The following is a 22,982-nucleotide window of genomic DNA, read 5'->3' as shown; positions in this document are numbered from 1 at the left end:
ATGCAGGAAATACTGAGAATAGCAATAACAACAACAACAACAATAACAATAATAGTAACGGCAGCTATTATTTATGGAGCCCTGAGGTACTATGCCAGGTGCTTTCCATAGATAATCTTCCTAAACTTCTAAAACCTTTATGGGATAGGTTCTGTTATAATTCTTTTTTAGCTGATGGGGAAACTGAAGCTCAGAGCAGTTAGGAAACTCACTTAATAAGGGCCGGCACCAGGATTGAAACACAGATCTGTCTCCAGAACTGGAGTTAAGCCTGAACGGCATTTAGCAGTTACCTGCTTAACCTGATCTATGTGGACGGCCAAATTAAATAATTTAGACCCAGCCTTTCACTGTGAAATATAAATGATCTTTAAATCCTTGGCTATTTATGTCATGTCAGCTATGAGCAGAGGGCAGAATGGAAGAGACATCAGCTCTAAATCAGGGGAACCACAGACGGTAAAGGCAGGGGCTGGCAAGGTAGCAGGGACATGGGCTTCAGGGCTGGACAGATCAGGGTTTGAGACTCTGGGTGGCCGTGAGCAAGCAACTCACCCTTCTGGGTCTTCTCTGTAAATAAGGGATAATAATAGTGCCAACTTCCTAGGGTTGTTGGGGGCTAAATGAGATGATGTTGTGAAGCTCCCAGGATGTGCAGAGGCTCAGCCTGTTTATTGCACAGCTATTTACCAATGACCTCGGACATATGTCTCAGGCTCTGTCCTGGTGCTGGGATACAGTGTCCAGAGAGACGTGAGTCCTGTCCCCAGGGAGCTCCATGTCTGGGGGAGGGAGACAACAATTATAAGACCAAGCGAGCCATCTAGGGGTGGAGGAGACATTGGGGCTGGGGGCTGTGATAACACATTGGAGGTCACACAACCAGGCTTAAGGGGGTCGAAAGCCTGAACCATGAGTGGGAGTTGTCAAGTGAAGAGGGTTCCAGGCAGTGGGAATGTTCTAAAGCCTGCAGACAAGGAAGGGAATAGGAATATTCCAGGAGGGACAAGGAGTCCATTATGGCTGGAGTCAAGAGAGGAAAGTGCCAGAGCTGAGACTGGAGTATGAGCAGGGGCTGGGTCACGATGAAACCATATTGATGTTATAGGAACTTGACCCTTGGCCCAATCCCAATGAACATGTCCTTACTGAGAACCAGCAGGAACCCAGCATGGCTCTAGGCAAGGTGAGAATATGACAGGACCCTGTCCTTTGGGTGAATTTGAACAAGCCTCCACCCTTCTTTGGGTCTCCGTTCCCCCATCTGCAAAATGGGCTACGCCAGTTTCCCAACTTAAACCAACTACATGTCACTTTCTTGAGTCGTTCCATATCCAGGTACTACTGTTACTCTTATTTACTTTAATAAACTCACTTTTTAATATAAGGAAACTTGTAGTACTATCTTAAATAGAAAATTTATATCACCTGTCCTAAATAGAAGGCACCTGTGAAAATACATAGGCTTCAGACAATGTGTTTAATTCTGGTTAGTTACAGTTGCCTGCCCAAGGTTCTGCGTCTCAGGCCTGCTCTCTCTCTCTCTTTGGGAGATTGCAAGCATTAAAGAGACAGTAAAAGCCCACTAGTACCCAACCCGGGCGTTCTCATTAATATAATCAGAGGGGCTGAAAAAGAGTGGAGAGGGACGAAACCTTCCAGCATGTGATTTGATCATACCCATCATGCACCCTGTGCTACGTGTCCTACTCTGTCTCTGCTCCACGAACATCCGTGGTCCGGGAAGTCTCTCCAGAGGTAGTAAGATGGGGAAAGGTGGATGGGGTGGGGGGGTTTCTGAGAGCACCACAGCCGAGGCAAAGTAAGGAGGTGAGTATCAGCTCAAGATGCCCTGGACCAGCGGGCAGGCCAGTGCTAACAGCCATTCTCCCCTCTGCAGAGGATTCCAGTCGCCATGTCTGGAATGCACCGAGGTGAAGAAGTCCAGTTTGGTCCCATCCGCAGCCCGGAGCTCCCCCATGCGAGGGTGCTCCCGCAGCTCCTCCTGTGCCAGCACCCACCCCTCCAGCCACTCGTCCCGATCCCCAAACCCCAGGGCCTCCCCCAGGTACACCAGGAGCCGATCCACCTCCTCTGGGAAAAGGTGAGTGCAATTTTGACCTTGGCTCTGCAGCTAGTTAAGGTAACTGGAGATGTCGCTTGACCACCAAGGGACAGGAGTGGAACAGATTTGAGTTTGAATGCCCATTCTATCTATTACTCACTGGTGGCCTTGGTTGTCAGTTAACCTGTCTGAGCCTTAGTTTCCTCCCCTGCAAAATGAAAACCATAACAATACTTACCCTGAAGGATTGTTCTGAGGACTATAGGACACTTAGATCAGGACTCGGAATATAATATCAGTTTTGATTGTTGTTATTGGCATGAGGATCCATTCATGTGTATCAGTTATCTTCTGCTGCATAAAAATTATCCCCCCAGTGTAGCATCCTTATCAATAAGTTTTTCCTTAGTTCTTGATTCAGTGCATCAGCAGTTTGGGCTGGGCTCAGCTGAGTGGTTCTTCTTCTGTTCTCTCTTGGGTTCATGCATGTGTCTTCCATCAGCTGGTGGGTTGTCTGGGGGCTGGCTGGTTTGAATGACCCCAGCTGATTCATCTCTGCTCCATGCGGCCTCACATCTTCTAGCAGGCTTGTCTGGGCTTGTTCACATGGTGATGGCAGGGTTCCAAGAGAGAGCAATAGTGTGCAAGGCCTTGGCTTGGAACAGGCATGACCTCTTCAGCTGTTTTCTTAGCCATTGCAAGTCAGAGGACCAATCCAGATAGATGCAAGGGACGCTCCTCTTAGTGGGAGGAACTGCAAAATCACATTGCAAGGGGCATGGATACAGGGAGAAGAATTGTGCCCAGTTTTTCACTTTACCACTCAATTCTAATAACCATTGGTTATTGTTTGATTTTCTCATGTGGAATAATGATATGGCAGAATGCAGAGACATGCGATCTCAGGAATTGGAAGATTCCGTCCAATCTAATCAACCCACAGCTTCATGGGGTCCAGCTTCCCTCTACAAACAAGAACTTCCAACAGCAACCCAACTATTCCTCTTCTGCAACTGTATCAAAAAACAGTTGCTTACGTAGGTGGTTACCTCAAGACCAGTTCATTCAAAATAAGAAGGCAAGGAAGCTAACAGAAATATTCAACATGATAGAGTGACATAAGTAGAAGAGCAAATCAGGCTAAAAGGAAAATTGAGAGAAATAAAATTAAATCAGGAGGAAGGTTAAGTCCCAAAGGCATGTCCTACCATTCTGTATGGTTGGCCATCTGTATCTGCAGGTTTCACATCCCTGGTTATGAAAGGCCAGTGTATTCAATATACTATGCCATTTTATATAAGGGACTTGAGCATCTGCAGGTTCTGGTATCTGCAGGGACTCCTGGAATCAATCCCCCACAGATCCCGAGGGATGACTGTTGTTGCTATGGAGGTGTGCTGCAAATGTGACTCTGAGCTCCCTGGCAGACAAAGCAAAAAGGGAAATTGTCCCTTTACATTATTAACAAAAAAGATACAAATTGAACCAGTTGCTTGGAAGAGCAGTTATTTCTGATTTTTAAGTATGAAAAATGATTCATATGGCTCCACAGAAAAGGGACACTATGTGGTACAGTGGATAGAAATGCCTGACGTCCTTTCAAAGTGTCCAAAAGCATTATTTCATCGTAACTCTTTTTTATAATGTCTCTCAATATATAGCCAAAGAGCAAGTTGGCAAAGCAAATTTTTCAGGGGCCGTAGCTGGACACTGTCCCAGGGCACTAAGACTGGAGGAGCTATTCCTTGTCCACACTCCTTCCATCACCCTGGGCAACATGTAAGAATAGAGTCCCAAAGCGATGGTTATTATGATCACCTAAGAAAGTAGGAAGGGGCTAAGGAACACCTAGGTGAGGGCAAGTCAGAGCAAGACTTCTTTTCAAACTGAAAAGGATAGGAAAACTTTGCTAGCATTCCTGTGAGGGAAAGCTGGCAAAAACAGAGCATGAGAGAGTGTCCCCCCTACTCATTCCTGTGCCTGTAGCAGACATTGCTAATCCATCACAGCCCTCTTTCCCACTGAACACAGACATGGCCACATAATCCCTCTGAATCCTGGCAGGAACTACTAGCAGATCAAATCAGCAATTGTGAGATGAAAATTATTTGAAAGACTGAGAAAGAAGGGTAGATGTTCCTAGGAAAGTGGTGGAGAAACCAAGGCAGTCGTTCTCTAAACATGGGAGGCATTAGCAAGAGGGAAGAAGACTGGAAATAGCATAGGGGTTATAATTCGGATGCACAACAGTGTAGTCTAGCAGAAGTCAGGAGCACTTTGTAGCCAAACAGACCTGGGTTCAAACCCCTTACCAGCTGAGTGACCTTGAACAAATTATTGGGTTGGCCAAAAGGTTTGTTTGGTTTTTTCTGTAAGATGGCTCTAGTAGCACTTAGTTGTCTTTAACTTCATTCAAAACAATTTTGTTAGAGTGTATGTGACAGCTGTCATATCGGTGTGCATGAGGGAGGATATTTGGGCATATATGTATATGTATAGCTGATTCACTTTGTTATAAAGCAGAAACTAACACCACTGTAAAGCAATTATGCTCCAATAAAGATGTTAAAAAAAAACAAAAAAACAAAGAAAACAATATATTAAAATTAATAAAAGTATTAAATATATAAAATAAACTTAAAAAATAAAATTTCAAAAAAAAAGACATCAAAATTGGTGAATTTTTGTGTAGCCATTTTAATATTGGAGGTGGAAGAAAAACAACATTTTCGGCATACTATTCTTTATTATTTCAAGAAAGGTAAAAATGCAACTGAAATGCAAAAAAAGATTTGTGCAGTATATGGAGAAGGTGCTGTGACTGATGGAACGTGTCAAAAGTGGTTTGCGAAGTTTTGTGCTGGAGATTTCTCACTGGACGATGCTCCACGGTCAGGTAGACCAGTTGAAGTTGATAGCGACCAAATCGAGACATTAATTGAGAAAAATCAACATTATGCCATGCAGGAGATAGCTGACATACTCAAAATATTCATTCAAATCAAGCGTTGAAAATCATTTGCACCAGCTTGGTTATGTTAATTGCTTTGACGTTTGGGTTCCACATAAGTTAAGCAAAAAAAACCTTCTTGACCGTATCTCCGCATGTGATTCTCTACTTAAACGTAATGAAAACGTTCCGTTTTTAAAACAAATTGCAATGGGCGATGAAAAGTGGATACTGTTCAGTTGTCTGGAGCGGAAGAGATCCGTGAGGCAAGCGAAATGAACAACCGCACCAAAGGCTGTTCTTCATCCAAAGAAGGTGATGTTGTGTATATGGTGGGATTGGAAGGGAGTCCTCTATTATGAGCTCCTTCTGGAAAACCAAACAATTCCAAAAAGTACTGCTTCCAATTAGACCAACTGAAAGCAGCACTCAATGGAAAGCATCCAGAATTAGTCAACAGAAAACGCATAATCTTCCATCAGGATACCACAAGACCACATGTTTCTTTGATGACCAGGCAAAAACTGTTACAGCTTGGTTGGGAAGTTCTGATTTATCCGCCGCCTTTGAATAAGACATTGCACCTTCAGGTTTCCATTTATTTAGGTCTTTACAAAATTCTCTTAATGGAAAAAATTTCAATTCCCTGGAAGACCGTAAAAGGCATCTGGAACAGTTCTTTGCTCAAAAAGATAAAAAGTTTGGGGAAGATGGAATTATGAAGTCACCTGAAAAATGGCAGAAGGTAGTGGAACAAAAGGGTGAATATGTTGTTCAATAAAGTTCCTGGTGAAAATGAAAAATGTGTCTTTTATTTTTACTTAAAAAGCAAAGGCACTTTTTGGCCAACCCAATATATCATCTCTCTCTGCCTCTGTGTCCTCATCTATAGAATGGGATTGATAATAGTACCTAACCCTAGGAAGTGCTGAGGATTAAATGAGATAATATATACAAAACATTAGTTCAATAAAAATAGAACTACCATATGACCCAGCAATCCCACTACTGGGCATATACCCTGAGAAAACCATAATTCAAAAAGATACATGTACCACAATGTTCATTGTAGCACTATTTACAATAGCCAGGACATGGAAGCAACCTAAATGTCCATCAGCAGATGAATGGATAAAGAAGATGTGGCACATATATACAGTGGAATATTACTCAGCCATAAAAAGGAACGAAATTGAGTTATTTGTAATGAAGTGGATGGACCTAGAGTCTGTCATACAGAGTGAAGCAAGTCAGAAAGAGAAAAACAAATACCGCATGTTAACGCACATACATGGAATCAAAAAAACCGGTACTGATGAACCTAGTGGTAGGGCTGGAATAAAGACGCAGATGTAGAGAACGGACTTGAGGACACAGTGGGGGGAGGGGAAGCTGGCACGAAGTGAGAGAGTGGCATGGACATATATACACTACCAAATGTAAAATGGATGGCTAGTGGGAAGCAGCTGCATAGCACAGGGAGGTCAGCTCAGTGCTTTGTGACCACCTAGAGGGGTGGGATAGGGAGCTTGGGAGGGAGGCTCAAGAGGGAGGGGATATGGGGATATATGTAAAGCAATTATACTCCAATAAAGATATTAAAAAAAAATTAGTTCAAAATCTGGCACATAGTAGAATATATAATCATATAATAATAAACATTTCCTGTGTGCTGACTATATGCCAAGATGCTAAGTAAGTCACCCTAATTTACACGTTTAATTTACAATTCTATGGGGGTAAGTACAATTACCCCCATTTTACAGATCAGAAAATAGTGGCCCAGAGAAGTGAAATCACCTGCCCAAGGTCACACAGCTAACACGTGGCCAGGATAGGAAGAACTCAATAAGGGGAAGTTGTTGATATCATTATTAACCATCCAAAAGGGAGGGGATTTCATCCTCAGGTAAGGGCTTGGTTCCTTTGTCTGGCCTCCAGAAATAAAAAGGCCTGGAGACCAGCTGAATAAAATGCTGGACAGGCGGGGCAAGCCCAGCAGAGCTCAGCAGGCCCCTCAGAGGCTGTCTCCTCTCTTCCAGGTCCTCCTCCCGCTCTCCCAGCTATTCCTCCAGCTCTGGCAAGAGGAGCCCGCCTAGCAGAAGCTCTAGGTCCCGCCGCAGCCCCAGCTACTCCCGCTACAGTCCCAGCAGGTACCGGCCCCGCCCCCAGGCACTGACCCCGCCCGTCAGGCTAGGCCCCGCCCCCCCGTCCCCACTCCTTTGCTCAGATCCGCCTGTCTGGCACCGCCTCCTCGACTCGCTTCTCTGGAGCGTCGCCCAAGCCCCGCGAGTTCCTCTCAGGTCAAGCCCTGCCCGGTTACGGATGGGAGATGACTCAGCATCCTAGTGGTTCCCTTTGTCGTGTCTGGAGAGGCAGTGAGGCCCCCAGTACATCCCAGCGTTCTCTTGTACTCACCCCAAACACTCCAACGGCCACACCCCAGCCCTCAGACTCTTCGCACACCTAATACTACCCCTCATCCCTATGTCCAGACCCCCCAGTTCTGATTCTTACTCGGCACCTGGGCCCACTTAACAGTCATATCCTCACCCTGCAATGCCCACCTTCAAAGGCTGACACCCCTACACACGCCCAGCTGCAAGGCCCTCCCTCCCCACCCCGGCTACCCACCCATCCATGCAGACTCTCCCCACAGCTGGGTCATTTTCCCTCCCACCTCCCTAGGGGCCCCGTGCAGACCCCATGCCCTGCCCCAGCGGGGGGGGGAGGGCAAAGGTAAGGAGGAAGTGAGTGCCCCCCTCCCACCGAAAAGCCAGGCCAGCCCCAGCTCCCCAGTAACATCCCCACCGCACCCCTTCAGGGAGCGGGACCCCAAGTACAGCGAGAAGGGTTCGCAGCAGCGGGAGCGCGAGCGAGCGCGGCGGAGACGTCGGTCCTACTCGCCCATGCGGAAGCGCCGGAGAGACTCCCCGAGCCACCTGGAGGCGCGGAGGATAACGAGGTGAGGCCAGGAGGCACCCACCTCCGCCCTCACTTCCACTCCCTTCCCACCCGCTGGGGTCTCACACTCTCCCCAGGCCTCCTTGGGGCTGGACTGCAGGATTGTGGGAGCTCAGGGACACCCTGCCCCCCCCCCCCCCCAATCAGCCACCGAAATGAAGTTTCTGTTCAAAGCCTCGGGCGAGTCAGCACCCTCAGCCACCGTGCGGGCTTGCAGGAAGGGGCGGGGCCATGGAGGCGGGGCCTAGGCCGGCGGGGCGGGGTAGAATGCAGTGGCGGGCAAAGGGGTGAGCCCAGCCGGGGGAATCGGGTGTGGCCGGAATCTGCGCATGCAGCTGGGACGGGGGAGGCGGGGCTGGGCCACAGAAAGAGGTCGGGCCTTGGAATGGGGACCCAAGCAAGGGACAGAACCGGGACTTGGCGTGGAGGCGGAGCCAGGCGGTGGCCACAGACCTCCGCCCTTAGACCCACACGCCCGGATGCAAGACTTGAATAGACCCATAGGTAATTATACCCTGAACCAAGTGTAGGGAGGGCAAATAGGATTGTTTAGGTGCCAAAAAGACCGGGAGGGAGCCCTAGTGGGTAAGGGGAGGAGCACTGTTCTGGAGAGGAATCTTGGCTCTGCCACTTTCCAGGTGAGCTGGGAAAGTCTCTTCACCTCCCAGAATCTAAGTTTTCTCACCCATGAGCTATTGGAGGAAATAACTCCCAGAAGTATCATAAGGATGAAATGAAAAGGGGCAAAGAGATGTGAATGCAGTTTATAAACTTACATGCAGAACACTAGAACCCACTGTGTTCCACTGTGATGGATTGAATGGTCAGACTAGATGGATGAAGATTCCTGTAACAGATAAAGTCTTGGATGAGAAAGGCCCTAGAAGAGAAGCCTGAGGTCTAAATGGACACAGATTTCTCAGGCCTTGAAATGGAGAGAATGGCTGAATGTTACCCTAAAAATGGCTCTTGACAATCGGTTGGTCTTCCTCCTGGTCCTCCAAGGGTCAGCTGCTCAGTCCAGAGACCCACAAGGATCCCGGCTACCCATGCCTCCTCCCTGGAGAAGACCTGAAGGGGGAAAAAGAACTTGTGCCCCAGATAGTAAGGCAGGGTAGTGGCATTGCCTTCTCAAGTGTCTCACAAAACACCCTGCCTTGGCCTGGCACGCAGGAAGGGAGTCCTACACCCACTGCCTTGACTCTTGAAGGTATCCTTGGAATGGACTTGGAGGAAGGCTGAGATGAAGAGAGTGGCATTTCCAAAAGACGCTCTGGCTTCCGTACTCAACCCCAAGTAGTCCATCTTGATGAAGCCATTCAGTGCTTCCCAAACTTCCATCCCCCACTTTTGCCTTGTCTGATTATTAAGTGTACAATTTACTTAATTTTCTGTAAATAGATGTGCTCTTTTTTTAAGTGGTCCATACATTTATTTCAAAAAGAAACTTGATGCACTGCAGTGAGTGGAAAATCAGCCTCTTCTTTTTGCCATAAATAGAAGGTTCTAGTAAAAATAAAAATAGCAAAACAAAACTGTTGCCAGCTGGAGGTTCTCTCTGAGCCCAGCCTTGCTGTGTTAAAAAAAAAAAAAAAGTGAGATTATGACTTTTCAAAACATATCAGCAGTAGACTGAAAGCATCTCCTTGATGTTCTCAGGACTGCAAGGGAAGAGTATGGGAATTTTTTTTCCCTGAGGAGCTGGGAAATGTCTCTCGGGACAGTGCCTGTGCTCCCGGATTGAGGCTGGGAGGAGCCTTGCCGTCATGCTTCTCCCTCTGGTCCCTGCAGTGCCCGGAAACGCCCCATCCCCTACTACCGGCCCAGCCCCTCTTCGTCCAGCGGCCTCAGCAGCGCGTCCTCCTGGTACAGCCGCTCAGCCAGCCGAAGCTCTTCCCGGAGCCCGAGCCGCAGCCGCAGCCGCAGCCGCAGCCGTAGCCGCAGCCGCAGCCGGACCCACACTAGCAGCAGCTGCAGCTCCCGCAGCCCCAGCCTGGGCTCTCGGAGCCGGAGCCGGAGCCGGAGCCGGAGCCGGAGCTACAGCTCAGCAGACAGCTACTCCAGCACAAGGCGCTAAGCAAAGGCCCTCCCTTGAGCCAGCTGCCTGTGGTGCCCCTTTCACTCTGCCAGCCTCCCCCACTCCCTGCCCACCCTGCCTTCTCCTTGGTACAGACTTTGAGGGCTCCTGAGCCCTGTCCTTCCTGCTCTCCTGGGGGCGGGAGGAAAAGAGGGTATGGGGGCTTCAGCCTCTATGTCGAGCTCCCAGGAACCTCCGCCACACCACCCTGGGGCTCAACTCAGGCCTGAGCATATGGAGTGAACCACCTTCTGTTGACACAGAGAAACCTCAAAGGTTTGTAAGAAGCGTTGGGTCCGTGACTCAAAAGTTTGGGTCTGGCCAGGAAAATGTAGAGAGAGTTCTGCTCGCCCACTGCTGGCAGGCTGCATACGAAGGCCAGTGGTGCTTCCTCACACCTGCCCTCATTCTCCTCTCATTCAGTCTCATGGCTGCATGTGTAGGGACCCTGGTGGGAGTGAGGGGTGGATGTTAGAAGAGACCAAGGGCACTTCAGGCCCAGGAGAGGGGTCAGGCCTTTCAGCTCACCACATAGGCCAGAGCCAAAGCTAGAGGCTGTTGGGTCCTAGAAAGGGAGACACGTGGGTAGGGGACATGGACATTTCAGTTGGTGGTAGGTGTCGGGAGATAGGAGATGGACTCTTGGGCCATGAGTGTAGAAGCAAAAAGGAGGGGGTCAGTCTGCTGCCCGCAGTACCTCCACGTGGTCAGGAAGACGGGCCCAGTAGTTTCTAGCCGGGGATAGAGGCCGCTGCACCGTTTACACGAAATGCCTCTTGGCGGCTCACACGGACCCGGCGACCTCTGAGAACGGGCACGGCGGACAGTCAGGACAGCCTGGTCTGCGGCCCCACTTCCCAAGTTTGCCTCAGCCCTGTTAGCTGGCAGCAGCTTCATTCCACGGGACCATCTGCTGAACGTTCACCAGTGCCGTGGCCAGCTGCCAGTCTGCAGCGCCAGCCTGTCTGGCCTTACCCTCCGGTTGGCGCCTGCCTGCCCCCTCCTCACTGCCCAGACTGCCACACCCTGGATCCCCCCCAGTGCAGCCCAGCACCCACCCACCCTCAGCCTAAGTCACCTCCTTTGCCTTTCAGGAATTTTGCCAGGCTGGGGCACAGCAGCTCAGGTTTGGGGGAAAAGATCCAAATCCAGAGAGTCTGGGGGAAAGGGGCTTGGATGCTCCACAGCTCCACTGGTTTCCGGAGTTTCGTACCAGCTCGGGAAAGCCCCACCTTCATTTCTGCCCTCGCCCCACTCCCCCGCCCAGGGCTGGGCAGCGAGGGTAAGTTGATCTCCAACACACAAATACCACCAGCTGCTTCACCCATGGAAGGCCCTGAGAACAGGGGCATGAGGGAGAAGGTCCTTAAAATAAACTCTTGGGCATCCCCCTCACCAGCTGACTGGCTTTCCGGAGCCTTGCGGGTGAGTGTCCAGTTTGTGGTGCCAACAGCAGCAGGACAGGGCGTGGAGGGAGAGGGTGAAAGGGACAGTTCCCAGCTTTGGATGCTGGGGCTTTGGGAAGCAGAAGCCAAACATTCTTTATCCCTTACACCCCTGGGGGGTTGGGGGGGGACATTTGAAAAAAAATCCTTTTTCTTGGAAGCAGTGAAATCCTCCCTCCCGGTCTTTCCCATCACATCAGCCCGTGGGTCCAGAAACTGCCCTGCAGCCAACCGGAAAGTCCTTCCTCCACTGGGAGAGCGGGGCCAGGCGCCAGGGCGGCAGTGGAGGACCTGGCCTTTCCACGATGCCCTCTGGCCCAGACCTGGGCCCCGCCCGCCAAGACTAATGGATGCCAGTGCTATCACCGCAGAAGGCCTGATGGCAGGTGCCCTGGGAGGGCATGTACAGCAACTGTAGATAACCTTCTTCCCCGCCCAGGAGTCCAGACTGGACGCCAGTCTCCATTGGAGACAAAGGCTTTCTGGAGCCACAGAACCTCCTTAGCAGGACAGCAGTGAGAGACCCAAGAGCCGGCCCCCCGGTCCAGACTGCCTTCATTCAAGCAACTCTAGGGGGTCATTTTGCCGGGGGCTCCTAGCAAACCTCTTATTTATCTTATTTATTTATTTATGGTTATTTATTTATTTATTTATGGGATTCTCGCTCTCTCAGTTGCCGTTAGCAGTATTCAAGTATTTATTTATATGGAGAGGGGTGTGTGTGTGTGTGTGTGTGTGTCTGTGTGTTTGGGGAGGAGGGGGAACTTCTACAGTATTTTTGTGCATCTCTCTTTTTTTTCCCTTATGTCTCCATGGATGGGTTTTGAGAGGCTGGATGTGGATGGGAATGTTGGCCTTTTCCCTGAAGGGGAGACTCACAGAGCTCTAAGCTTGGAACACCCTGGAGGTGGCCCGGAAGCACTGCAGACCAAAGGTTCATGACTAAGTCCACGTCTGGTGAGGTTCAGGCCTGCGCTCCACCCCCCTGCCCCCCCCCCCCAGCTACCTAACTGAGGTACCAGAAAGATGAAAACAGTCAAGAGGCTTACGAGCTAAGGTGCTGACCTGACATGGTAGAGTCACAGCTGACATGGGGGTTAGAGTCTAAAGTTAGCATGTAAGGCAAAAGCTGCAGAGTCTAAATCACCTGTGAAAGTCCTTTAGGAAGGCACCCAATGTGAGACAGATGTGCACATCTTAATCTCACCCTTGTTCCAGGGCACACAGTTAGTGGGTGAGATCATTTGCTCTTCTGAGCCTACCTAGTTGGTTTCATGTAAGTTACACATGCTTCTGACTCCCCCTTAGCTAATTTCTCCCGATCCCCTGAGAGCTCAAGGCTGCTCTGTGGACACCCCTGCCTTGTGATGAGGTTATCAGCCATCCTGGGAGAGACACACAAACCCAAAGCAAAAGCCTTTTTCTGTGATCTCAGAAGAGAGCACACAACTATTTCTGAAATTAGAAAACAAAACAAACAAGATGAAAGGAGCAGCCGGAAGTTCCCACCAAGAGGGTCATTTTGGAACCTGTCCTGGGAACCAGGATCCAGAGGTCTTGACCAGCCCTGCCTCTCTGACCGGCCAGCAGTGTCTTCCGGCTGCTGGCTGGAGGGGCTCCTGCCCTTTCCAAAGTCGCTCTTCACTGCCTTGACATGGCCAGCTCGCCTGGTCCAGCTTTGGGTTTGGTGAGACTTTTGCAACATCCCTGATTGTTTCCCTGGCAATGTGACTTTACTCTGCCCTAACCCAAGCAAGGGGGTACCCCTAGCCTGGGAAAGTTTGCAAGAGCTTAAATGCCTCCTGGGAGAAAAATCTGTCCCCTCCCTGCCACTTGGTGTGTTTCTCGAATTTCCTTTACATTTCCTTTTTTTCCATCCGAAAGTAAAACTGTTTGGGGGCTACTGGTAAACCTTGTTTAACCAGAGCTCCCAATCCCTGGCACTGCTGTTCCTCTGCCTACTTCACCTTCATTACACTTCTGCTTCCAGGGAATAAGACAGATTGCCTCAAGCCTGCTCATGGTGAGGACTTATTTTTAAAAGCAGTATGGAAAAAGGGAGGGAGATGTGGTTTGAGGTCAAGCAACATTCAGCCCTTCGACCTTCCTGCTATGGATATTCCCTGGATGAGTGGAGCTAGGCAAATTGCTTCCTTTCTCTGGGCCAAAGTTTCCACCTTTGAGTAGTGGAGGAATTTTTGAGATACAACCCTAAACGTTGACCTGAGGCCTGGGCAATTCTTCAAAGACAGCGTGAGTTCACTGAGACTTAGAGAAAAAAGGAAAACATCCTCAAACATTTTTAGGAGGTTCTCAATCATGAGAATAAAACCTAAAAGCAATATGTGAACTCCCTCCAGTTGATTCAGAAAAGCTAATTCAAATCCCCCACCCAGGGACATCCAGGTTGGACTGCATTCCTACCTCCGCGTCGTCCCTTCTTTGATGGAAAGTCAATCTTTCAGAAGCAAAAGATTAAAAATAAAACAGAAATTATGATGTTTGAAAGACACGAGGGTCTCAGTCTCAGCGAACCCCCATCTCTTCATTTACTTAGATCCATCTTCCTTTCCAAAAGGCGTTGCCTGAAGAGGCCAACATTTGGGGTGCTTCCAAAGGTTTGAAAGCACATTTTTTTCTTCTCGAGTCCCACTTCCATCTTTTCTTCTGCTGTATTCCTTTCCACGAATATTCAAAATAGTCTCAGGTGCACGTGTCTTGCTTTGTTTTCTTCTCCAGCTGAATAGAAAATTTTGTCTGATTAAAAAGAAAGAAAAAAAAAAACAAAAAAGGCTCCTCAAACCACACCTCCTCTCCCACTGGCCAGCAGTGTCCAGCTGAGGAGTTTAGGGTAGATGCAGTGTCATCAAGCAATGCTTTGTTGTGACCTCTTCCTTCTCACTTCCGCACCCATGAGCCAGTCATACTGATGGAGTTGTTGTCTCCCCTCTGTCTGTGGCTGTTGTTTTGGGTTATTTTTGGTTTTTAGAGGGTTTTTTTGTTTTGTTTGTTGGTGGTAGTTGTTTTGCATTGTAAATACAATGATGGGGATCCCTCATCAAAACGTGGCTTATTTAATAATTTATTTCCTATTTATTGAGTGGTATTGGGAGAGGTGAAGGACCACCTCTTCTCCCGAATTGCTATTGGAAATCAGTCCGTCTCTCAGCTCCGGGTGCAGCTGTCTGCAGTGGGGACGTTATCGCCCAGGTAATGAGTGCTAGAATCACCCAGCAAATTGGAATTGGTGGAAATGGAGGCTTCATTCATACAAATTAAGCTCAAATGGAACTAAAACACTGGTTATCTCCGGGAAATCCTCATTGAGATGGAAATTAATTGAGGAATGAAATGCTTGCGCACAAACTTAACTTCTATTAAAAAGTCACAACTCCTTGAAAAAGAGAGAGAGATCAAAAAATTGTCATTGCTTTTCTGTGGCCAAGAAAAGCTATGCCTCATCTTCTAACGAGCTGAGCCAAGGAGATGGGAACAGCATTCTTTTGTGGTTCTCTTGCCTGTATGTGTCTGTCTGGGTGAAATGGAGTGGTTCTCAGGCCTCAGTCTTATCATCTGTAAAATGGGTCTTGGCCTAAGTGTTCTTGGCAGGGTGGAGGGGAGGGGGTTCTAACTCTGATGCTGTGAGTTCCAAACTGTCAGATATAGGGTCTCTCGTGTCTTCTGTAGGTTGAAGGGCCAGAAGAAAGTAAAGAAGCAGGGCATGGACTCCATTTGCAGGGTGAGGTGGGAGTAGCTGAGTCCTGCAGGCAGACACGGGAGACCTCCAGGTGCTGCCCCCTGGGAACTCTTGTGGCCTGGGTTAAAGCCCTCTGTATGAGCTTGAACTTCTCTCCAAGCCCAGCCATCCAGTGTATTCAGAGGAGAGACCAGGATGGCTTTGCCCGTGCTCTGGATTTCACCACCGTGTGTCGTGTCAGGCCATGTTTTGTACAATTGTTCAAACAAGCCAGTGACACAGGTCATATTTCCACTTTTCAGATGAGAAAACTGAGGCCTGGGAAGGGGGAACTGACGTGCCCAGGCTCCCTTGAGCTCCGATCTGCCTGACTCCACGCCCCACCCACGCTCTTCTCGGTAGCTCTTTCTTTCCAGGTCTAGGCTGTGAGGACTTCTCTGTGTGCTGTATCTTTTCTCTCCCAATACCCAGCCGTTTCCTCCAGCAGTCATTGGCCAAGGACCTAGTAAAATCTACCACATCAGCCCTGGGGGCTTGATCCACATCGGGGGCTGGAACTCCCACCTGGAAAACCCCAACCTGGGGGACCCACCACCAGCCCAGCTCAGCCTGAGCAGCCGTCCTCTGCCCGCGTGCCCACATCAGAGGGGGAGAAGCTCCTGTGTTCTCCAGCATCCTGGGACCCTGTCCTCTACCCAGTGACACAGTGGCCATGGCTTGTTTGATATCTGGTGTCCACAGCTAAGCATAACCTACCCGAGGTTTCCGATTTTTTTCAGCCTGTACGAAACGTGTCTCTGTTCTAATAAAAGGTTCCATGGTATGGTGTTCTCATCCGCGGCCCAGCGTCCTCTGTCTACATAAGGTGCCCGGAAGCAGAGGGGGGGCGGCTGGGAGACGGGGACAGAGAAGAGCCAGGCGGCGCCTGCTTTTGTGCTACACATCATCACAGTGCCCGTCTCGCTCCTTTCCTCAAAGCAAGCCTGTAAGTACTTTGGGTTCATACACACATTCATAGCAGCCACCTTTCCCTAAGCCTTTTTACCTTAGTCTTCAGCACAGCCTATATTAGGTATAGGTATTAAGATCTCTTTTCTACCAAGAAGGAAACTGAGGCCCAGAAAAGCAAAGTCACCAGCCCAAGGTCACAGAATCGATGATAGGATCCCGGCGGGCTGACTCCAGACCGCAGGCTGTTCACTGCTCTGCCCTACAACACATCTGCTTATGCAGTAAGTGACCACTTTCCTTTGGTACAATGGTTTTTCTCCGAGGCCTTCACGGTCAGGAGGAAGTTCAGCACAGGGCACAGAGTCCAGAGACCTGGATTCTAGTCTGGACCCCGTCATTATTAGCGGTGTGCCACGGAGCAAGGACCACACCCCATTGGTGGCTCTAAAAAAAACAAATTGAGTGCATGCAACGCACTCAGTGAATGTTAGTGAGCATGATGACTATTTCCTAAACTGAGCTATGGGAGGGGCGTCCAGAAAGACAGCCTAAAGTAACCAGCTCGGAACAGTGGGGGGCCCCCCGAGACCCCGTGGAGGCCTCCGGAAATGTTCTCAGTGTCGGGTGTGAAAGTTTCTTTCCGTGGAGAACAGGGGTTGAAAACACCCGTAGGGACAGCCAGGTGAGGAAGTGTACGGGGTTGGGACTCAACCGGGGAGCCCAATATACCACTGCCAGGGAGAGCTCTCAAATTCGTGTTGCCACATCTCCCAAGTTCTCAAGAGACCCTGAATTTTTAGATAGAATTTCCTGATGTTTAAAATGTTTATAACTCATTCTTTTCTCAAACACTATGTGGGTCCAAAAAATTGCATGCACACGCGTGCACACACACACACACACACTCTCTCTCTCTCTCTCTCTCTCTCTCTCTCTCTCTCTCTCTATATATATATATATATATATATATCATCCCAGGGGCCAGAGAGTAGGACGTGCCTCCGCCCCACGCTCACCTGTACCCCCAGGGCTACTGGGAGGTTGTTTCAGCCTCTTGTTTACACGCGAGTGTGTTATTAATTAGCTACGGGAGAAAGATCGAACAGAACAGGTTACCACCATCCCTCTGGAAATCTTCCTTGGGAGTCATTTGGATGGGATCACCTCCCTGGGGTAGATCCAAAGCTATCTATCACCACTCCCTCCCTGCCCCATGCCCCCTGCCCCACCTCATGCACACTGATTCCTTCCTTCCCAAATTGGCTTGGTTAAGGCAACCACCAGTGTCCTCTTTTGAGGCTTCATCAATAAATAATAATATAATAATAATAATTACCTTCTATGGGTCAATTATGTGCCAAGCCCTTTGCATGCATTAACTTATTTCATTTTCCTAAACCCCATTTGGCCCCATTTGACAGAGCAGAAAATTGAGGCTCAGGGAAGTCCATGTAGCTAGTGGGTATTTGAACCGAGGTCTGTGGGCTGCAGGGCCATTTCTGCTGCACCTCTCTACTCCCGAAGGTGTGAGCCCCATCTGCTCAGAGCTAGCCCTCCCTAAGGGCCTCTGATGACTTTTTCTGGAAAATGTGTCTGCCAGGAGGTGGTCCCTGTGATGCCAGCCGCCTCCTAGTGACTCGTGGAGGAGGTCTTCGCCCCTCTCTCCGTGTTCTGGCTCCCAGTTACGGGACTCTTGTGTTTTTTTCTTCCTGCGATTGGCCTGAACAGGTGACCCAGCCCTCCCAGTCTCCAGGGGAGACAGCCCTGCTTCCAGAAGTGCCTCTCTTTCCGGCCAGGTTGGCGGCTGCCCAGGGATGGAGCAGAGGCAGCGTAAACCCTAAACTTCTCCAGCCGCCAGGGCACACGCAGCCCCTCCACCGGGTGAAGACAAGCAGACAAGCAGGGGGTGGGGGCAACATCAGAAAATAAAAGTCCCCAAGGGGCAGGGGCCCCTAGTTGGCTTCATGAGGAGAGCAAACCGAGCCCTCTCTGGGCCCTAGTTACTCCACCTGATAAAAGAGGTTGGCTTAGACCCGTGTTTCTCAACCCTGGCTCTACATTAGAAACACCTGTGACCTTTAGAGAACCAGCCACGCCCAAGTCCCACCCCCCCACCCCCCCACCGCAAATGAGAATCGCCGAGAGTGGTTGCCAGTCGGCCATCTTTTTAAAGGCTTCCCAGGTCATTCTAATATGAAGCCAGGACTGAGAACCACTGAGTTAGGTGGCACCTAAGATGTCATCGGCCGTCCAGATTTGATGATATCCTGTGGTGTGGTACAAGCTGCCATCGTGGCACTGAGAACACAAGGAACAACGGCCACTCTTGCAGAGGACCTACTCTGTGCCAGGTACGATTCCAAGCGCTTCATGGATATTGACACAAATTACTTATGTGATTTCAACCTCACATCCTTACGAGGTAGGTGTTATTTTATGCCAATTTTACAGATGCAGAAACTAAGGCACAGACGGGGGCCTCGGGTCACACAGCTAGTAGGTGGCACAGCTGGATGCTAGAATGAGGGTGGGTCCAAAGGGACACCTAAAACAGCCTTGGAGGTTCAAGGAAGGCATTGCAGAGAAACTGACATCTAGGCTAATGCCTGGGCAATGAGTGGAGTTGGCCAGGCCAGAAAAGGGGGCCCAAGAAAGAGGAGGGAGGGGCGGGGATCGCAGGCAGGGGCGACTGCATGCGTGCGGGACCAGAGGAACGACTTCACCTGCCTAAAGTCGGGCTCTGCCCCCTGCCTATCCCGTGCATTCCTTCCATGGCGCTTATTACTATCTGTAATTAGTGTGTTTACTTGTTTATGTGTTCGCTGCCCATCTCCAAGAGGACAGAAGCCTTGCCTGCCTCGTTCATCCCCGCTCCCGGTGTGCCCAGCAGGAAGTGCCGGCCCTGGCATGATTTTTTAAAGGCAGTTTCTGAGAGTGAGGGCTTGGGAGTCTGAAAGACCTGGGTTTGAGCTTGACTCTGCCACTTCCTAGCTGAGTGTCTCTGTGTAAGTGGCTTAACCTCTCTGAGCCTCAGGTGCCTCGTGTTTCCAATGGGGACAATGAAAGTATCGATCTCATAAGGGTGCCCTGGAGATGGATAGAGGTGATGCGTGTAAGCACTCAGCCCAGGGCCTGATGGAGGTAGTGTCCTTGTTACTGATCCTAAAAAAGTTGGGGGTTGGGGGTAGGCTGGCTGAGTTGCCTAGGTACCCTCCTGAAAAGTTTCTGGGATGGTGCCGGGTCACCTTGGCAAAAGCTCAAACAGCCTCTCTTCTCACCTTTCATCACCTCCAACACCGAGTTCTCAAGAGAGGCGCTCCCAGCTGCCGCCCTCCATAAATATCTCCTCCACTTAGAAGAATCCAGAGTCTCCTCAGAGCTTGGCGATCTCCCCACATGTATCCCCACCCTGACATTTCATCAACATTTTCTACCAGAGTAGTTCTCACATCCCTCCACCAGTGGAAGGACACGGGGCATCATTCAGGCATTTGTACCCAGAGCAACAGGGGTTTCCACTCCCTCTGAGTCCTGGCTCTGAACCTTCTATAACTATGGCCAACCTGTGGCCAGGTGACTCATGGCAGGTTTTCTTTTCTCCCTGGAGTCTCTCTCACCTCAAATCCTATCTCTAGGTTAAGTAATCTTAACCTAAGGGAATCCATGACCTCCCGTGCTTGGGCTTCAGAGAGTCCATGAATCATCTGACATCCCATGCCAAGTTTATGTATGAAACTATCAGCATTTTGGTGCAGAGAAGTACATATTTCCCACCAGTTTTCTAAAAGAACCCAACTTGAAGCCTTTAGGACTCTTCTGCAAAATCTGTCTTTACTCTCTCAAGATGCGGCAGAGTTTCTAGTTGCCTCCTGATAGCCATCGCCCTTTCATCCACAGTAATAACCCCCACCCCAATTTTTAACTGGGCTCAGGGCCACCCAGAATAAAGACTGCATTTCCCATCCTCCCTTGCAGCTAGGGTGGCCATGTGGCTAATTTTGGCCAGTGAGAAAAGGCAGAATTTTTACATGGTTGCTTGCAGAAGTTTCTATAAAAGAGATTTGTTGTGTGCTTTTTGTTTCTTCCTCATCCCTTCCTTCTTCTCGCTGGCTGGAATGAGGACATGATGGCTGGAGCCAAGGTGGCTCCTTGGTCCATGAGATGGCTTCGGGATTGGAGCCCATACAGATGGGGCAGTAGGATGGAAAGGTGTCAGTCCCCAAGGACCGCGTGGAGCACAGCATCGTGCCAGCTCAGACAGAATGTCTCTGGACTTTAATATTAGGAAGAACGAAACCTCTCTGTTCTTATAGCCACTGTTATTTTGACCCTCTGTTGTTCTCAGCTGAAGCTAATCCTACCTCGTATTCGGGGTGAATCTAAGCCAGCCCTGAGAAGGAGACATCATGTTTATATCTCCCCTTGTCCATCTCTGTACATCCTCCCAGAGACTCCAACCTTCCTCCCCCTCCCAGCACAGACCGTGAGAACGCTCTCAGGCTGACCCCTCCTAAGAGCTGTCATCCCCAGACCTAAAAAAAAAAAAAAGTTTCCAAAGCAGTTGCCTGGTGTCACGGTCACCAACTGGTCAAACCACCTCCTGCTCTGACCTGAGAGATATCTGGGAAAGGGGACCTCAAGATTATAGACTTTCCAGCTCTCCCCAGAGATCTCAGAGTGACCTTCTGCTAAGTGCTTTGTAATGGCATTCTGCATAAATGTCCCAAACTGGGAGGAATAGGTACCTCTTTCCCAGGCAGGTCTCTCCATAGAGGAGAGAGAACGATTTACCCCTCAGCACGACGCTATAACAGCGAGAAGTTCTCTTGAAGGAACACCAACGGCCACAAAAGGACAGAACTCGGAAAACTATTCATCAGAATAGCCTGGGTTATGCTGTACTAACAAATAAACCCCAAATGTCAGAGTCTTACGAGAACAGAGCTTTATTTCCCATCCAGCCGGGGGACGCCTCTCATGGATGATGTTGGTGACCAGAGTGCAGAAGGAAAGGGGAAGCACCCAAGGGTCCTGCCCTCATGGAGCTGAGGTCTCCCTGGGGCTATTATATTAAATGCTTGGGACTGGCATTGACAGACATCACTTCTGCTCACAATTCATTGGCCACAACTAGTTACATGGCTTTTCTCAATCACAGTGGCGTCTGGAAGTGCATCGCTACCTACCAAGTGCCCAGAATTGTACTGAATCCCAGTGATGTGCCAGGTACTGTTTTAGGTGCCAAGCACAGAGCCCTAAATGACAGAAGTCCCCACCCTCAGCCCTCGTGAAGCTCTCATTCTGATGGATTAAAAAAAAAAAGAAAAAACCCGAAATAATAGAGTGGTAAAATGTAACTGTCAGGGCTTCCCTGGTGGCGCAGTGGTTGAGAATCTGTCTGCCAATGCAGGGGACACGGGTTCGAGCCCTGGTCTGGGAAGATCCCACATGCCACGGAGCAGCTAGGCCCGTGAGCCACAACTACTGAGCCTGCGCGTCTGGAGCCTGTGCTCCGCAACAAGAGAGGCTGCAATAGTGAGAGGCCTGCGCACCGCGATGAAGAGTGGCCCCCGCTCGCCGCAGCTAGAGAAAGCCCTCGCACAGAAACGAAGACCCAACACAGCCAAAAATAAATAAATAAATAAATAAAGCCAGAAAACGTCTTAAAAAAAAAAAAAGCGAATTCTTATTAAAAAAAAAAAAAAAGTCACTGTCAGTTAATGGCCAGGGCTATGAAGAAAAAGAAACCAGCTGATGTGAGAGAACATGATAGGAGAAGGTTTGTCCAAGTAAGCGACATTTAAGTAGAGACACAAAGTGAGAAACCAGAGATGCAGAGATTTGGAGAGGAGTGTCACAGGTGACTGGAAGGTCCTCGGACTGGAATAAGTGTGGCTATTCCGTCCCAAGGGCAGAAAGAAAGCCACTGGGACTTCAGCTCAGGGGGCAAGGGGTGGATGGTAGCAGGAAATCAGATCAGAAACGTAACTAAGAGCCTTTACTTCCTTCGTAAGACTTTTCAGCATCTAAAGGTATTTAAATTGTTGATTGGATTATTTGTTTATTGATAGATGTGAGAGCAGAGACTTTCACCTCATTCACTGATTTCTCTAGCCCCTAGGGTGGTGCTTGGCACATAGGAACTTAACAAATACGAAGTGAATGAATAAAAGAGTGAATGAACTAATGGGTCTCTTCACTCCCCGCATCTGCTTGTCCTCACATGTTCATTGCAGGGCACCACCATCCACCTGGTCGCCCAGGTCTAAAAACTCCTAACCCTCCCCTCCCATCCAATCACGTGGTCAAATTGCTTCTCCTTCTTTACTATATCAAGGATTATATCCACCCTTCACCTCTTCTTAGCCAACAGGCCAGGCCTCTCCTAGCCCAGGCCACCATCTTCCCCGGATCCTACAACAAAATCTTTGCTGGTCTCCCTGGAGTCTTGCCCTGTAATACACTCTCCATGAGCAGCTCATGATTTTTCTGGAACATCACATCTCATCACATCACCCTCCCTCTCCAGACAGGTCAGTGGATCTTCAAAGTGCTCAGGACAAAGTCTAACTCCTTAGTGGGGTCCACGAGGCCCTACGTCAGCTGGCCCATACCCATCTCCTCGACCATGTCCCCCTCACAACCTGTGCTGACAATTACCCTGTGTGATAGGTACTATTATCATCCCCATTTTACAGCTGGCAAGACAGAGATTCAGAGAGGCTAAGACACTTGCCCAGAGCAGCACAGCTAACAGGATTCAATCAGGGCGTGTTCACATTCTTACCCACCATGTTTTACTGTCTTTTATAAGTGGTCAATGCTGGCACTCT

The 22,982-nt window shown here is 49.4% G+C and overlaps 1 protein-coding gene across 1 annotated transcript in view; it reads left to right on the top strand.

Annotated features, from left to right (window-relative positions):
* SRRM4 (serine/arginine repetitive matrix 4) overlaps positions 1 to 12,189 on the top strand; it is a 164,507-nt gene extending 152,318 nt beyond the window's left edge. The window contains exons 10-15 of the mRNA XM_059893841.1: positions 1,901 to 2,104; positions 7,058 to 7,168; positions 7,840 to 7,980; positions 9,771 to 10,332; positions 11,151 to 11,338; positions 11,702 to 12,189. Of these exons, the coding sequence (XP_059749824.1) occupies positions 1,901 to 2,104; positions 7,058 to 7,168; positions 7,840 to 7,980; positions 9,771 to 10,056 (742 nt within the window). The 3' untranslated portion in view covers positions 10,057 to 10,332; positions 11,151 to 11,338; positions 11,702 to 12,189. The remainder of the gene's footprint in view (positions 1 to 1,900; positions 2,105 to 7,057; positions 7,169 to 7,839; positions 7,981 to 9,770; positions 10,333 to 11,150; positions 11,339 to 11,701) is intronic.
* The last annotated feature ends 10,793 nt before the right edge of the window (positions 12,190 to 22,982 follow it).

This window comes from Balaenoptera ricei, chromosome 14, assembly GCF_028023285.1.
Source record: "Balaenoptera ricei isolate mBalRic1 chromosome 14, mBalRic1.hap2, whole genome shotgun sequence".
NCBI classification, from domain to species: Eukaryota; Metazoa; Chordata; class Mammalia; order Artiodactyla; family Balaenopteridae; genus Balaenoptera; species Balaenoptera ricei.
This window is presented reverse-complemented; position numbering and strand designations above follow the sequence as displayed.